At 51.7% G+C, this 14,991-nt stretch overlaps 5 protein-coding genes across 5 annotated transcripts; 3 read left to right on the forward strand and 2 right to left on the reverse strand.

Moving 5' to 3' along the window:
* Positions 1 to 387: 387 nt before the first annotated feature.
* On the forward strand, positions 388 to 1,920 carry BDZ99DRAFT_502736 (uncharacterized protein; the record flags this gene model as incomplete). The annotated part of the gene is made up of 3 exons (XM_033723914.1): positions 388 to 673; positions 731 to 909; positions 1,045 to 1,920. The coding sequence occupies 3 exons, from the start codon at positions 388 to 390 to the stop codon at positions 1,918 to 1,920; spliced, it is 1,341 nt and encodes a 446-aa protein (XP_033571308.1).
* Positions 1,921 to 2,315: 395 nt separating this feature from the next.
* Positions 2,316 to 3,106, reverse strand: BDZ99DRAFT_502737 (uncharacterized protein; the record flags this gene model as incomplete). The annotated part of the gene is made up of 3 exons (XM_033723915.1): positions 2,316 to 2,708; positions 2,767 to 3,018; positions 3,068 to 3,106. The coding sequence occupies 3 exons, from the start codon at positions 3,104 to 3,106 to the stop codon at positions 2,451 to 2,453; spliced, it is 549 nt and encodes a 182-aa protein (XP_033571309.1). The 3' UTR covers positions 2,316 to 2,450.
* A 6,026-nt stretch (positions 3,107 to 9,132) lies between these two features.
* Positions 9,133 to 11,299, forward strand: BDZ99DRAFT_467628 (uncharacterized protein). The gene has a single exon (XM_033721059.1). The coding sequence runs from the start codon at positions 9,140 to 9,142 to the stop codon at positions 11,033 to 11,035; it is 1,896 nt and encodes a 631-aa protein (XP_033571310.1). The 5' UTR covers positions 9,133 to 9,139; the 3' UTR covers positions 11,036 to 11,299.
* Positions 11,300 to 12,042: 743 nt separating this feature from the next.
* On the forward strand, positions 12,043 to 12,639 carry BDZ99DRAFT_398371 (ADP-ribose pyrophosphatase; the record flags this gene model as incomplete). The annotated part of the gene is made up of 1 exon (XM_033716089.1): positions 12,043 to 12,639. The coding sequence occupies one exon, from the start codon at positions 12,043 to 12,045 to the stop codon at positions 12,637 to 12,639; it is 597 nt and encodes a 198-aa protein (XP_033571311.1).
* A 229-nt stretch (positions 12,640 to 12,868) lies between these two features.
* On the reverse strand, positions 12,869 to 14,282 carry BDZ99DRAFT_155403 (uncharacterized protein). The gene has a single exon (XM_033712833.1). The coding sequence runs from the start codon at positions 14,134 to 14,136 to the stop codon at positions 13,099 to 13,101; it is 1,038 nt and encodes a 345-aa protein (XP_033571312.1). The 5' UTR covers positions 14,137 to 14,282; the 3' UTR covers positions 12,869 to 13,098.
* Between the last annotated feature and the right edge of the window lie 709 nt (positions 14,283 to 14,991).

A 14,991-nucleotide genomic window follows, 5' to 3' on the forward strand; every position in this document is an offset into this window, starting at 1 on the left:
CATGTCAACTTCCAATGCATACAATCATTCAGCTGCAAGCAGACGCCGCGCCACCAACCATTGAGAATAATATGATTGGGCTAGCTTCAAAATATCACCAAAATCAGGACCCCTCTGCGGCTGAAGTTTCTATTCTTGTGCAGTCGCGGATTATGCTGGTGATTTGGATGGATAGAGTTCGTAGCCAACCATCTACATTAAAGGAGCACATGGGCCCAACACCAACACCAACGTCACTTTTCAAGCCTCCCTAACCTCACCTTCAACCCTGGAATACTACCTGCCACCTATCAAATCACATCTTTTCCCATACTTGCTGGGCTTCCTTATCCATCTAGTCTACAGGTCCTTCGGCTTGGAACAATATACTCATAGGAATCTAGGATCATGGCCGATCCACCAATACCGGACCCAGATGAGATCTTTGGAAACAGAGAGCAATCAAGAGGCGCACTGATCGTTCACCGTCGCATCATCCTTTGTTGTGATGGCACTTGGAATGACAGAGAGACGAACGACCCATTCACCAACGTGACTAAATTCATCAGCTGTCTGGATTCCGTCGATGATCGGGGGAAAGAGCGGCAGTATGAGCAAATACCCATCTACCTAGACGGTATTGGTACTGGAACAACGCTCTCTGGAAGTCTTTACGAGGGCGCAACCGGCAAAAGTAAGAGCTAGCCGCTTTGGTTCTCTCGAGTATGTACATAATGCTGACAGCGGAAAGGTATTTCGCGAAAACTCCGGGAAGCTTACAAGAACCTCTGCGCGCTATGCGTCGACGAAGAGGATCAAATTGTCCTGATTGGATTCTCCAGAGGAGCCTACACGGTGCAATGCCTTGCTCGACTACTCTACGATGTTGGCTTGATCGAGAACTCTTGGGTGAATAGGGAGCTGCCGAAAGTATTCGACCTCTGGTGCAACACCCGTGCAGGATCTAAAAATGACGAGCTGCTGAAGTGTTGCCAAAACCTGCAAGATCTGAACAGACTGCGCAAACCTAAGGACGGGATTAGGATCAAATTGTACGGAGTATAGGATACAGTTGGATCGTTGAAGTCGTCTCTAATTGGCGAATCTTTGAAGTCCTCCCTAATTAGCGGATACCAGAAGCCATTCAGCTTTGTCGGGGATCAACTGCCGCCAAATGTCGAACAAGCATATCATGCACTCGCCTTGGACGAAAAACGGAAGGACTTCAAGCCAACACTCCTCACAAGCATTCGCAAGAACCAGCTCAGGCAGTGTTGGTTTCTGGGAAGCCACGGAGACGTAGGCGGCGGCAATGTCAATTCTGGACTTTCAAAAATTTCCTTCTGCTGGATGATCAGCCGACTCGAGGCCGGAGTTCGGTTCAAAGAACTCGCAATCTGGAACGATACCGCCGAAGGCGCCCCGTTGAAAACTATTCCTTCTCGCCACCACACCGGCGTTAAAAATATCATCGGGGCAGAGAAGTATAACTCCTTTGCTGGCTGGCGGCTCCGGGGCAAACACATCCGGCAGGTCGGCAAGAGCGGGATCAAAGGCAAGGATAACCCTTATGGCAACAGCAATGAGACTATCCATTACACGGTCCGTTATTTCGACGAGATTGCCGATCCGAATACCAGAACCCTACCTGAACCACTGAAGACTCGAAAGTTCCAGTACTCGCAATTTAATAAGAACCTTCCGGACACCGTGCCCTGGAAATGGGAAGGCACCGTTGACGGACAGCCAACAATGGTTAGAGAAGACCGCGGAAGTGACTACGAGCGGGGAATGTTGCAGAGGTGGATAGATGATGATCCGACAGCTTGGGGTGCACTGGCTTCAGCTTTGAAAGATTTGAAGTCAATTACGTTCAATGGTCCCATTACAATACCACTCAGTCCTACTCCAGGCGTGGTCCCGCTCGGAGCAATTGCATAGGGGGCCTAGAACAGATAGCAAATAATCTCCGAGCTGCTAGGTACCCGTTGTGTTTTCCAAGTTTGCTTGATTGATAGCTAGTGGGAGGATGGGCCCCTAGGTCTGGGTGTACTACAGCTATCGTCATTTCTATATTTACCCTTTTTGTATTACTCCACATAGTAGGCAAAACGTCATATTTTTCAAGGCCACGTGAGAATTCCGAGCGGCGTATGAAGTTTTATATGCCGCAGGTTAGACAAACGGCCAAATCCTTGTGATTGGCTGCACGAGTGCGGCTTCAGGAATTTGCCTGCCTTGTGGGCGAAGAGCGATGGAAAAGGGAGGCCTCAAAACAAGGTCGACAATCTCGTCATTAAAAAGCCCAGCCTCAATTTGAGAAGACAGCATAAACGATGCTTGATTTGTTACCTATCCAAGCCCAACTTCCTCCATAGCAAATTCCCAGAGTTCTCCGCAATTTCATTAAGTAAGGAAAAGGCCTGAAAGGACAGTAAGACAGATCAATATTCAACAGCAATCGGCACTCTTCACCCCGTGTACTCGGTGAACCACTTCTTGCTGGTCCCATTCCAGAAAGCAACATAAGGCTTGCCCCCCTGGGCACCATCCTTGTAGTAGTACACCTTGATGGAATCCGAGTTCACGCTCAAGAACGCGGTGATGGGGCTGTGCTTCTTGACAATGACGCCAAGGTCTTTTCCCAGCTGGCCGACTTTCCAGTCCTCTGAGCCTTCCTTCTGGAGCTCCTGCAAGGTGCTGTTGGTGTCGATGTAATACAATCGAGACTATCATGGAGTTCAGCATCCAAGGCCGGCCGCGCATGAGGAAGTAAGGAGGACGTACCCTAGTGAAGTTGGCACCTGCCAGTGGGAACGAGATAGCGGCAATGTCCCTAGTAAGGGACTTCACGTTCTGGCCGCCGAGCGTCAGAATGTTATCGTCGTAAGCTACTCGGCCTTGAGTCGCGAGCGGCTCCACATCCGAATTGATTTTGTTTTGAAGGGTGTGCAGGAAGCCGTGCTCGTCGGTGTAGAAGATCGTGCTTTTGCCGTCCACAATGCACCCGGATATGACAGCCGACCTCGGGTCCGTAGACTAGAAGACACATCAGTGCTGTGAGCGTGGCAGTTTATGGTGCTTTTACCTTGGTCGCACCAGGGGTTGTCGTGGTGGGGTCTGGCATGGTGCTGGGAGGTTTGCTTGATGAGTTTGGTGGTCTGCTAGTGAAGATGCGGTTGTGGATGGTAGAAGATGATGTTGGGCTGTGGACACAGCAAGACTTTATACCTTGGACAGAGAAGGAAGTTCAAGTTGGAAGCAGAGAAAGATGTTTAGCTCGATAACGAGCTGAACCGAGCTGAAATGAGCCGACAGCACGTGGTTTGATAGAAAGACTCTCTATGGCGGATGTGGTAGCACGATGCATGCAGTGGAGATGCTAGAAAAAGGAACGCTTGCATTGAGGTGTCTCGTGTGAGGGTCCAGATTGCAAAGCGAGCGCCAGCCCAAACCATGAGGCTTTCTGCATGAAACCCAGAACGAATACTGGTGTACTCTTGCACGTCAAACATGGTTGGCTGAACATAGGTGTATGCTGCATGGTCACGCAAGAAGTACGTTATGAAGTCGTATTCTGATGCAGCCTGTGGCTATCAGTCACACTCTATCCACCCTCTTATCCTTAACACGATAGCATCGGCTTAGTTGCGGGGTTGGCAAGTACGCATGCGAAAGGCGAAGCGATGAGTGCGTAAGCTTCTATGCCCCTTTTGCTCGACTTTTTTTCTTTCTGTGTGTAACGGCCACGGATTCACCTAGCTTTTATTCTTAACCTTAGATGGGCTAGTTTGCATATACGACTGAAGGTGGTACGTGCGTATGGAATTTTGGAACTGCCATGGACTTTGGGATTTCCACTAGGGGCTTCCGCATGGGACTTCCACTGGGGGCTTCGGCATGGGCTTCCTGCATGGTTAATCCAGAAGCCTTTTGGTGGAATAAGCGAGATCTTTTCGGCCTGGTCTGGATTCAGGTCGAGCACGTTTCTGATGGCGGTTGTGGCTGGCTGAGAAGTTCTGGAGCTGAACTGCGGTGGTTTGCATTCGGTGGGCGGCATGTGCGGGGGTGGCTGAAATGTTTCTCGAGCTGAAACGTCCTTGAACAGTGGTGTATATCAGAGCTATGCTATAGCAAATAAGATGCTATCCATAAAACGCCACTTGATTTGATTTGCTTGTCCTAAGCGTTCTCAGCTTTATGATGATGAAGCCACTAAAATTTAACTTCTGTACCGCAATTGAAGTCAGAGCTGAGCTCGAAGCGAACATTACCGTCGTGCATGATAGTTGCATGCCGCCAAGTCTACCCAAAATGGCGGAATTTTAGTTTATCAATCCACCCAGCGAACGGATTGAGGGTTGGACGGATCACTACCGACACTATTCTTAGTTGTAAGTGAGATCTTACTAAAGCTTGCTACGGAAATGCTGATCCTTTAGTCATCTCTTCTCCTTAATGGTATTGGTGGCCTCCAAAACTACGCAAGCATATCAGGGTGCAGCTTAGGAGGACTGAAGCCAGCCAGTCCCAGGCCGCGATGCGGGACAAGGGGAAGCGGAAGTGGAATCGTCTAGTTCTGGATGGAGAAGCTTCGTGATTGAATCCGGAAATACTATCGACGTCAGTTTTACACATATTATTAGAGTGGCTTTTGTGGCGCTCCTTTGCGTGAAGTTGAGGGTTGGTCTTAGTTTAGTTATATTTTTTAGATGTGGGAAGAAAGGGAAGAATGAAAATGACCTGTTGAAGTGCAAACAGGGATTAAGATATCACTCACCGTCGGAACGCGGTGTAGGCCACCTTCTGCGACCTTCTTCCTTCATTTCGTCCTCAAGACGTCATTCATCCCCTAGTTCCAACGGCGGTTCCTCGGCGTCGACGAAATCCTCCTAGTTGGACCCTACGCTCCGTTTCTTGAAAGAGAATAAGTGCGGGAAGATATCGCAGGATGTAGGCGAACATGCCACTTGGCGACGGCTTGAATGACGAAAGACGAGTCAGTGCCGGGGTTTTGGGTACGAGCGATGAGGCAAGGGATGAGAAAGTGGTAAAATATAAAGTGGTACGTACAAGAAAAGTTGTCGTGTTTACTTTGGACACTACTACTAAGCCTGCTCACAGTAGGTCCTCATGCGGGAACTGATATTGAGACTAGGAGAACTATACGTCTGGGCACTCGCTGCATGAGAGGGCGATTGGGTGGATGAGACATCAAATCTGAGGATCCGAAGCTAAGAGGACGATGAGAACCGGCGTGCTGGGTAACAGTATGTCTCCAAAATGAACGCAATATGTCCCAAGTCGACGTGGTCACGAAACCATTCCATATATCAGAACTTATAGCGAAGGTTACAGACCTAATGCGTGCATTTGAACCCACACGGTCCCTGTTAATTATCATTTCACGTCTCACCAAGCCATCAAAGACCATATCTTTCTAGAAAACTGTGTTATCATTACCTATGATATTAGACATACATACCATCTATTCATTTAGATGGCACTAAAAGGTGGTTCAAGAGAACCTGCAGGCTAGCTATTATCTAGCTCCGAGGTATATTATCATCAGAGGGAACAGAATCAGTGTCATGAAGCGCAGGAAAGGATATCATATCTATCCGCCTCCCTCAGGCGCGATCGTCAGCAACCCCGTGTGTTTGTACAGGCAGGGATCAGAGTACTTAAGATGCTTGAGAGTTGCCTGAGCGGCTGGATATAGAGGATGGCCGATCGGAAGAAGCAAGAGCCGGAGCTGCACCCCGTCGAGGTGTGATTGGAACCTTGAGGGAGAGTTCGGCAACCTTCTTCTTCAGCGCTGCGTTCTCCTCTTCGACGGTCTGGATTTTCTTGTCAGCGGCAGCGAGTTCCTTTCGATGTTGAATGTCTCTCACCGTGAGCGGAATCTTCTTCTTCTGCTGAAGAGCGTCGATCTCAGCAGCATGCTTCTTGCGTTCTTCGGTCATAAAGCCTTCCAGCGAGTCAACGTGCGCAGTTAGCGCTTGGAAGTCTTCATCACGCTGTTCCAGATCCTTCTTTAGCCCCTCGATCTCTCCATTAAGTTCCTCAACCCGGCCAGCTGAGGCTTCACGAGCATCTAGATCCTTGGTAATGCTTTTCTAGAGTATCCCAATCTCGACATTCTGGCCATCGAATTCAATCCTCAGTAGCTCGAGCTCATGATGAACTTTCATGAGCTCTCGCTCAACTGCGAGCTTCTCCTCACGAAGGTCTTCGAACTCTTTAGCGACCTTGAGTGCCTCGTCAAGGGCGGTGCTGTAATCTTTCTCCACGCTCTCGAGCTTGGAGGACTCGGCGTTAAGTTGGGCTTCTAGACCAGTGATCTTAGCCATGCTCTCCGCCTCCTTCGTTGCGAGCTCATTCACGAGCTCGCTATGCAACTTGGCTAGCTTGGTGTGGCTATCCATGTAAGCCTCATCCTTCTCGCGCAGCTCGTGGATTAGTTTCTCACGTTTCTTGATTTCGATTGCGAGATCCGTTTCCTTTTCCTGAAGCTCGTCATCTTTCTGATTGAGCGCCTTGTTGAGCTTAGAAAGTTCGGCCGCTTGAGCCTTGGCTGTCTCAGCGCGCTGTGCCTTAAACTCGCTATTGAGCTGATCCTGTAGCTTCTCTTTCTGCCAATCGATATCAACCTGAGTGGTGCTAAGCCAGCGGGCCTGCGACTGCATCTCGGCATCCTTATCTTCGAGTTCGCGGCTCATTCTCTCAAGCTGGGCTTCGACAGCTCGGAGCCGCTCGTTTTCAGCGCGCAGCGTCGCAATCGTCTCATGCAGCTGTATCAGCTCTCCGTTCTCCTTCTTAAGCGCGTCGCGCTCCTCTTCTATGAGCTCAAGCTGACCAATCCTGAAATCCAGCTGAGCTATCTGGTCGCTAGTTTTCCTCCCATCAGTCGCATAAGCGTTTTCCTGCTCATCCAACTGCCGCCACGCCCTCTCAATCTTGTCCTCAAGCGCGTCATTCTCCTCTTTCAACTCCTGAACTGTCCGCTCAAGCTCCGTATTCGCGCCCTCATACAGCTCTACCTTAGTAGTAGCTTCAACAGCTATCGCTCGGGATTCTGCGACAAAGCGCTCGAACGCCTCAATCATTTCGTAGAGGTTTGTGATCTCAGCGTGGGACTTCTTGAGGTCGATGAGTGCATCGTCGCCGGTTTCTTCGAGGAGGACGTTCAGGACTTGGGCTTTCTCGCTCAGCTCTGCAATTTGCGCGTCTTTAGGAGGGAGTCGGGCTCTCTTGGCTGTGCGCCAGCAGGTGAGCCATGAGGTCTTCGTCGCGCCGGTAGCGGCGCTAGTGGCTGTAGGTGCGGAAAGGCAGCTATGAGCGGGTGGGTTTGGTGGCGGAAGGAGGGAGGGCGTGGCGATTAGGGTCTTGTCTAATTCAGTCGATGTGGTCTTGGTAGATTCGGGTTTCGTATCGGCGAAATTGACCACTTCGTTCGTTGGGCTCGGTACGGGTATTGCACCCTTTGGGTCATGTGCGTTAGTGATGCGGACCGTTCTGTCGGTTGTAGTGGTCTTCTCGTCTGAGCGATGAAGCATTACATGGGTGAGAATAGGGTTGAAGGGTTTGCCGGCACCCTTGGTAGTTTGCCCCGACATGTTCGTATCTAAGCTCGACTTCGTTTTCGGACTCAAATCTAGATCTGGGGAAGCAGACAAAGTTCTACCAGCTGTGATTTTGGAACTGTGAGTGTGAGTGGGTGACAGGTTCAAAGAGGCAATAGAAGGGTTCCTGTGTTTTGACGACACATATCAGCCAGATGAGGGGCTATATACTCCCAGCGTTGTGCGCATAGGGAGCAATGTGCAGAAATTTTGGCATTGTGAGTGAACACTATGGAGCTTGAAAGGTAGCTTCATTGTATGATAGCACAATGTTTCGTAGGGAAGAAAGGGATGCTTTGGAGACGATTGCGAGTATAGCACTAGCTAGCAAACGATGGAATGGGATAGAGGTGGGAATCATTAAGACTAATCATGCGACAGAACGACGCTCAATAGGTCGTGAAAGAAATTGGATGGGAAGAAAGCGGCGAGCATGCAGGATGGAAAGACCTAGTAAAGGAGGAGGCTAGACTGGTAGAGTAGAGAACCGAACCAATCAGACCTGGCTTTGAAGATGTTGGTAGCAAGTGATCACATTGCAAGGACGACCGTTGTCGAGTTGACCAATATTCCCGGCTTGGCTAGGTTGGATTCTGTTCAAGGGCCATCAACGGAATCAAAAGCCGACCCGGCAAACGCTCCCTACCCAAAAAGTAGAAGCTGATCATGGGAGATGATCGGTGTTCAAGGAAACTGCTCTGAGATGATGCCAATGCTGTCCAGCTTCAATAACTTGCGTGCGAGTGGCGAGAGGTTAGAGTAACAGCTAGGAGGAAACGCAGTCTGCAGCCCAAATATCGGCCATGAGAGGTACCTCGCTGTCTATATCTCCTCAGTCTGCTAGTGATGAAGCGTTGTAGAGGACGTGTAGTCATCATATTAAATGAGAGAGATATGGAAAAGGCGGTGGAGAGGATCCCGGAAAAAAACCATGTGGCTGCTTATGTGGCGTCGTGGCTGTGCGCGCTAAGCCCGATTTGCGACCATTCGTAAATTCACGTCCACGCATCGAAGGCAAACACCTTCAGCTCGCGAACCCTCTAAGGATTAGGCAAACTTACACAACTACATCACAGCTGTAGGTTATTAGCTTAGCTTGAAGGCTTTCCAAAAGCGCCTTCTTAAAACTTCGAGGAGCGAGGCTGCCTCGTGCGCCCTCTCAGCCCTTCCACCGGTGGGAAAGGGCTAATGAAACCTGACTCACTTCCAAGACACCGGTGAGGCCAAAGCTTTCGTGGAAGGCTACTTAGTAGAGTAAGACCATCCCTTTCGTACACCAGGTTCCCAGCGCACTTCTCCATCACTACGCCGCCAGCACTATCCCTACGTGTTCAGCCTTGCGGAACACGCAGTCGACACTCATTTAGTTCGCTGGCAGCAGAGCGCGCATCCGCTCTATCTCACCAAGTATGAATGCTCCCTTGATTACGTTGTATCGCAATTGGAAAGTTTCGACAGTGTACTGACTTTTGTGTCTGGAAACGTTGAGAAGCCATTGTACTTACATTGAAACTAGTATTCCCACATCCCCAGTCATGGCGCAGCCTTCTCTCCACCAGCGGCTCCTCCGCGACATCGCCGAGCTCCAAAAAGAGCCATACACTCATTTCTCTACCCACATCAACGATAAGGACCTTACGAAGATCTGCCTGATCCTGAAGCCGGAAGGATCCCGAGCACTCCATCTCACTGTCGAGATCCCGCCGGATTATCCACTCATTGCCCCCAGAGTCTCTATGCAGTCCTTGGTCGTGCACCCGAACGTCTTCCGGGAGTACATCTGCGCATCGATTCTGAACACGGAGGAGGGATGGACGCCCGCGTACACGCTGAAGGCGATCTGCATCCAGCTTCTGAGCTTCTTCTCCGGAGGCACCATCGAGCAGGAATACGGTGGACGAGTTGACTTGAAAGACTACCAGGCGCAGGCAGAATATAACATGCGGCGCTGGGGAGTCGAGAACAAGTCCACGAAACACAAGTGCGACGAGTGCGGATTTGGAAAGTCACGACCAGTTGACAGCAGCGTTGCCGACCAGCTAGCTAGTCTCACTCTTTCCAGCGGGCGTCCAAGGGCCAAGGCATCTAACGACAAAGCGAAGAAGACCCGAAACCGCCTTCTAGAGTTGCCAATTGAGCTGCTCTTGCAGGTCGTAGAGGGATTGGATACCGAGGCCCTACTTAAACTGTCGAAGACTTTCCCGGAGGTTAAAGCAGTCCTCGAATCTAACGACTGCATCCGCCTCCGAGAGTTGCAATGCTTCACCCTCAGGGAGAGCTTTATGGATGCGAAGCTTGGCGTTGGCGTTGCAATCCTGCACCAAGGAAAGGAAGGAAAGTTTGCATCCGAGTTCGAGCTACTCAGCCGAGAGGCTTTTGTGAAGTACAAGATCCGCAAATCCATCCACGGCGTGGCCTTCGACCATTGGCTGCCTCTGCCGATCCACCGTCGACATTGGCACGCAGTGAAGCTGGACGTCAACGCCACGCTTGAACTGCTTTCCCGCAAGGCGACTCTGAGCAAGGTCTTCCCGGAGTACGTGCTGTATCACTTCATGAACAACATCGTCGTTCAATTCAGCCAGGACGCGGAGTCGGTTAGCAGGAAGAGCACTTTGAACCATGCCTCTGAGAAGGCTGTGGAGGCATACTTCGCCCTCTTCCACTTGCTACTCTGCCTCGCGACCGAGAACCAGCAAATTATTCGGGACGCAAACCGAATGATTGATGGGTTTCTTGGAGGCGCTACTTCGAAGGACAAGTTTCCCAACCTTGGTCTCCTTCTAGTCGCTGCTTTGATCTCCGACCAAGGCCTTACAAAGGAGCTCAGTCTTGCCGTCATCAAGGAAGCCGCCTTGCGCAACGTCGTCTGGATGCTAGATAGGAAAGGAGCCGGAAGGGCAGAGCTGGCCTACATCGAGCCTGAATCAAGCTCGAATTACCGCCTAGATAAGACCTTTGAAGCTTCCACGACGTCCTACCGCCTCCTGATGTTCCTCAATCTCTTCTACAAGACAGCTCGCAAGTCTGGCAAGCTGGAGGACCTTCGCGAGCAGATGTTCGACAACCACGGCGCGCCTCCTCAAGGCACTGCGGAGCGGATGGCCAAGCAAATTCGTGAAATTCGTGAAGTAAAGAACTTCCCTACATTCTTGACGAACATGGGCTTGGCTACCCCAACGAAAGATGGGTTTGTGGGCTTCTTGAAGCGGACTATCACGGATAGCGTTGCGGCTGGATACTCGTCTGAACCCCTCACGCAGTCCCAGCTGTATGCGATGAGATGTCAGGTTGAGCCAGGTATCGGGTTGGCTCCGGGTGTTGCACCAAGCGTGGGCGCGCCGTCTCCGTTGACGATGATGACTGTTTCTTTCTTTCCTGGACGCCAGAAGTCGAATGGTCCTCGGAACGGGCAGCGAGGGAGGCGTTGAAAATGGAAGCCTGATTGATGTCTTTGGGAGAGATCGATGTGGTTTCTAGTCCGTCAAGGCTCCCGTTTTCTTTTCATATTGTTCCTGGGCGCATTGCTTGTGCTATAGGGTTCTTGGGTAAGAATCCTAGGCTGAAGGCCTCTTGGATTTGGATATGGTTCTTCTCTATTTTTCACTGTGCGTTTAGTGATGAGCTTGCTTTTGTGGAGGAGGACCCTTTAGATAGCGGTTAGTACACACAACCTGATCGACATCATTGATTAACTCATGAGAGGCCTGCTGAAGTGCCTGATTTAACGAAGTGATGGAAAGTATAAATGGGTTCGATCCCAATCTAACCCGGCAGAGACAATAATGCCAGCACATACTATTTTATCGCGGATCAACGGTGACGACGCGTTTGCGTTTCTCTAACGTCTTGTTCGTACACCAAGGGCGGCATGGCATCCATGATCTATACCACATAGCTCGTGCTGCTGCTTGAAGTTGGATTAGAAGGCCGAAAAGTGAGGCGGGTGGTGCGAAGGAGGTGTCCCGAGGTTCAGCATTATGTAAAATGACTGCCCTACACATATTACTAAGGTCTTTCAACGATCGTTCAAGCGCTTTCATTGCAGCTACAAAATGAAGATGATTCAAATTCCTAAAGCTGTAACGTGAGAGCGTGCCATCGCGGAGCAAGGGCCATGACGCGATGAAACGAAGGCAAGAACCCGAGACCTAGCCGAGTATTTACCTTCCTCAGCCTTCTACCTTAAACCTCCCTCAGCCTTCTACCTTAAATCTCCCTCAGCCTTCTACCTTAAACCTACCTCCAACACGCCAACACCCTTCCTCAGGCCGCAAACTTGATGCACAGAATCCGCACCTCCAGGCTTCCAACATCCCTACAACGAGCGTCATCCAGCCTCTCTCTCAAGAGCCTCACCCGCTACAGCTCTAAGCACCACCCCACTAAACCCCTCCCCCGCGCTACCGCCAACCTCTACACCAACCGCTCCATCACCATGTCCGCCAAAATCACCAAGACCTCCGACCTCCCCCCCTCAGAAGCAAAATGGATCTCCTTCCAAAAAATCGACTGGGTCGACCAAGCCGGCGTCGCACGCGTATGGGAAGTCGCCTCGCGCAAAACACGCGGCAGCTCCGGCATCGACGCCGTCGCCATCGCCGCGATCCTACGCTCGCCCACCGCCCCGCCCTCCACAATCATCATCCTACAATTCCGCCCTCCCGCGGCCGGCATCTGCGTTGAGCTGCCGGCGGGGCTGATCGACGCGAGCGAGACCCCGCAGCAGGCGGCGGTGCGGGAGCTGCGCGAGGAGACGGGGTATGAGGGGAAGGTGGTGGGGATGAGTCCCACGATTGTGAGCGACCCGGGGATGACGACGGCGAATATGCAATTTGCGACGGTGGAGGTGGAGGTCAAGGAGGGGGAGCTGCCGCCGGTGCAGCAGCTGGATGAGGGGGAGTTTATTGTGAGGGTTGTTGTGCCGATTCATGAGTTGTATGCGAGGTTGGTGAAGTATTCGGAGGAGGGGAAGACTGTGGATGCGCGGTTGTGGCATTGGGCGGCGGGGATTGAGTTCGCGAAGTCGTTGTGAGCGGAGGGAGGGGTGGGGAGAGGGGGAAGATGATGTGGTCTATTAGCAGTCATGAAGCTGATGCTGCTATATGCTGGCGATGGGTATTATGGTCAAAGCTGGCTCCTGTGCACATTCATCTACCACTGCTTGAGGTGGCCCCGCTCGCTTTTAAAACTCCAGTCACGATGTAAAGAATGATGTTGTGGAGATTGGGCTGCCTTTTGACCTGTTACTTACCTCGCAGCTGGGCTCCTCCTGACGGTAGTGTTGAGCGAGCAAGAGTGGAGCCCGTGCAAAGGTATATTCATGTGCTGGAACGTACAAACATCTGAAGCCGATGTCAAGGTCAACGCAGCATGAATCAAGCTGCCTCTTGACTTACTGTTTACCTCACAGCTAGGCCACTCCTGACAGTGGTATCGAGCGGGCAAGAGTCGAGCTCAAGGACTGCTACATTCATGTAACTAGACTTGTGGCTTAGGTACTGTACAACTCGTCGTCAGTCCATCTTACGACCTTTTCTCTCTTGCTCAAGCACTCCTCGACAGAATGCACCCCCGTAATCCTATAGTTACACCTCTCCCAATCTTCCATTCTGGACGGCACCTGGTGGCCCTCCCCGTACATCCAATGCTTCAAACATATCATATTCCCGCCCTTCTCCTTCCTCTCAAATATGAACTTCTCCCGTTCACGCCACATCGTCGGAAACACTGCTGGCTCCGTCACACACCACGCACGCAGCGTACACTCAATCCGATTCTTCGAGCCCCGCCACCCCAGCACACGCGTGTCGGTTTCCCCACTAACAAAATAGTCGGCATACGGGTTCACAAGTACCACAGCGTAGCTCGGCTCGGCCTGCCTCTCGTCGACAAGCCGCAAGTAGTCGTCGAAGGACCTGATTGCCCACCGTACTTTGCTTGTGAGCTTTTCGCCTTTGAGTACGGTTAGATAACACCACCCATAGCACTTCAACGCGACGTCGCGTGCTTCTCTGCATACAGCGAGCAGCGCTGGCGCCGCACAAGAGCCGTCGTTTCGGGGCTCCTGCTCGTGAGTGATGTTTAAGCGACGGGGGATAAACGCAGCGAAGGTCCAGACCATGAGGCGGAGCTCTGCTGGGAGGTTGCCGAGTTGGGGGAAACAGGATCCTGAGGGCGATCCCGAAGCGGCGTTGGACAGCACGTTTAGAGCGAGTAGGAGCTCTGGGCCGGGTGCTGCATTCGTCCATGGCGTGGCGCTGGCGGAAGTTTGGTATCCGATTGGGACTTCGAGCTTTATTTTTCTCTTCTTTTCGAAGCCGGGCAGGGGCGTCGTAATCAGGCTCGGTAAGAAGGTTGGACATGGAAGAGTAGTGCTAGTGTCTGTGCGCGTGTAGATGTCGGGTTTGGGCTTGTTGTCGTTGGCAGGGTTGCTGCTAGTATTGTCGGTTGAACTGCTCGGAGCATCTTGAGACGCGAAAGGGTCGCCGTGACGGGACTTGAATTCGAGGGCTGAGGCGTCCTCCACCATGTTGGAAGGTTGAGGCTGGGAGAGGATGAGGTGGTGGGTTGTTTTGGTGAGGAGCTTGGCTGTGGTGAAACGGCTGGTGTGTTTTACTTTGTGGTGAACATGATCCTGGAACTTGGGACTGCACCGCCTCTTGTGGCGGTGCTCTCCACCTCGCAAGCCACCTGGGCACCCTTCAATATAGCTCGGCGACTTGTTCTACTAATTCGCCGAAGGCTTGATGGTAGCCGAGGATTAGTACCTGGCGGCTCCAGCTGCATTATTTGTCGGAAACAGCGCTTGTTATTCAGCAACCTTACTGCAGCCTGAGAGCAAGGCCGTCCTCGTTGGCCCGTATGCGAGAGATTGAAAACCTTCGCTTCAGACCCTCCAAACTGGTGGCCTCTCTACTAGTGTCTTGGGCCACGAAGCACCGAGATAAGGAGATGGAGGCGTGTGGATACCCACATGTCCATCTGCCGCACGATTTTCTCGTTTGTTCCGGGAGATGGTCTCATGGTTACGTGGCAGTCAGGACTCTTTTACTAGAAGAAGATCGTTCTGATCGCTCTGATCGTCACTGCCGATTTCTTTGCACGACGCTGACCATGGATTTCCCAACATCGGCAGAGTTTTCAGTGCTTACACAGAAACAGTAGCGGACCATCCTTCACTGGGTAGCTCCAACGGTCGGTTCACTCTAGTGAATGCTAGCTGGGTCTCCCTTGCGGTCTACAACCACAAGCTCATTGATGACATGGATGTTAGGGAACCTGCCGTTTATGCTCGTGGGCCCGAGAGTACGTACTTGTACCTGCGTAGCGTCCTCCAAGCTTACGGTCTACGCCACTACGGCCCCGAGGGCCCGTCTTCGGGAGC

Source organism: Mytilinidion resinicola (genome assembly GCF_010093595.1).
Source record: "Mytilinidion resinicola strain CBS 304.34 unplaced genomic scaffold BDZ99scaffold_23, whole genome shotgun sequence".
Classification (NCBI taxonomy): Eukaryota; Fungi; Ascomycota; class Dothideomycetes; order Mytilinidiales; family Mytilinidiaceae; genus Mytilinidion; species Mytilinidion resinicola.

Bases quoted from the DNA above. Each gene is read 5' to 3' on its own strand.
- BDZ99DRAFT_467628 (XM_033721059.1), top strand. From the start codon at position 9,140: ATGGCGCAGCCTTCTCTCCACCAGCGGCTCCTCCGCGACATCGCCGAG.
- BDZ99DRAFT_155403 (XM_033712833.1), bottom strand. From the start codon at position 14,136: ATGGTGGAGGACGCCTCAGCCCTCGAATTCAAGTCCCGTCACGGCGAC.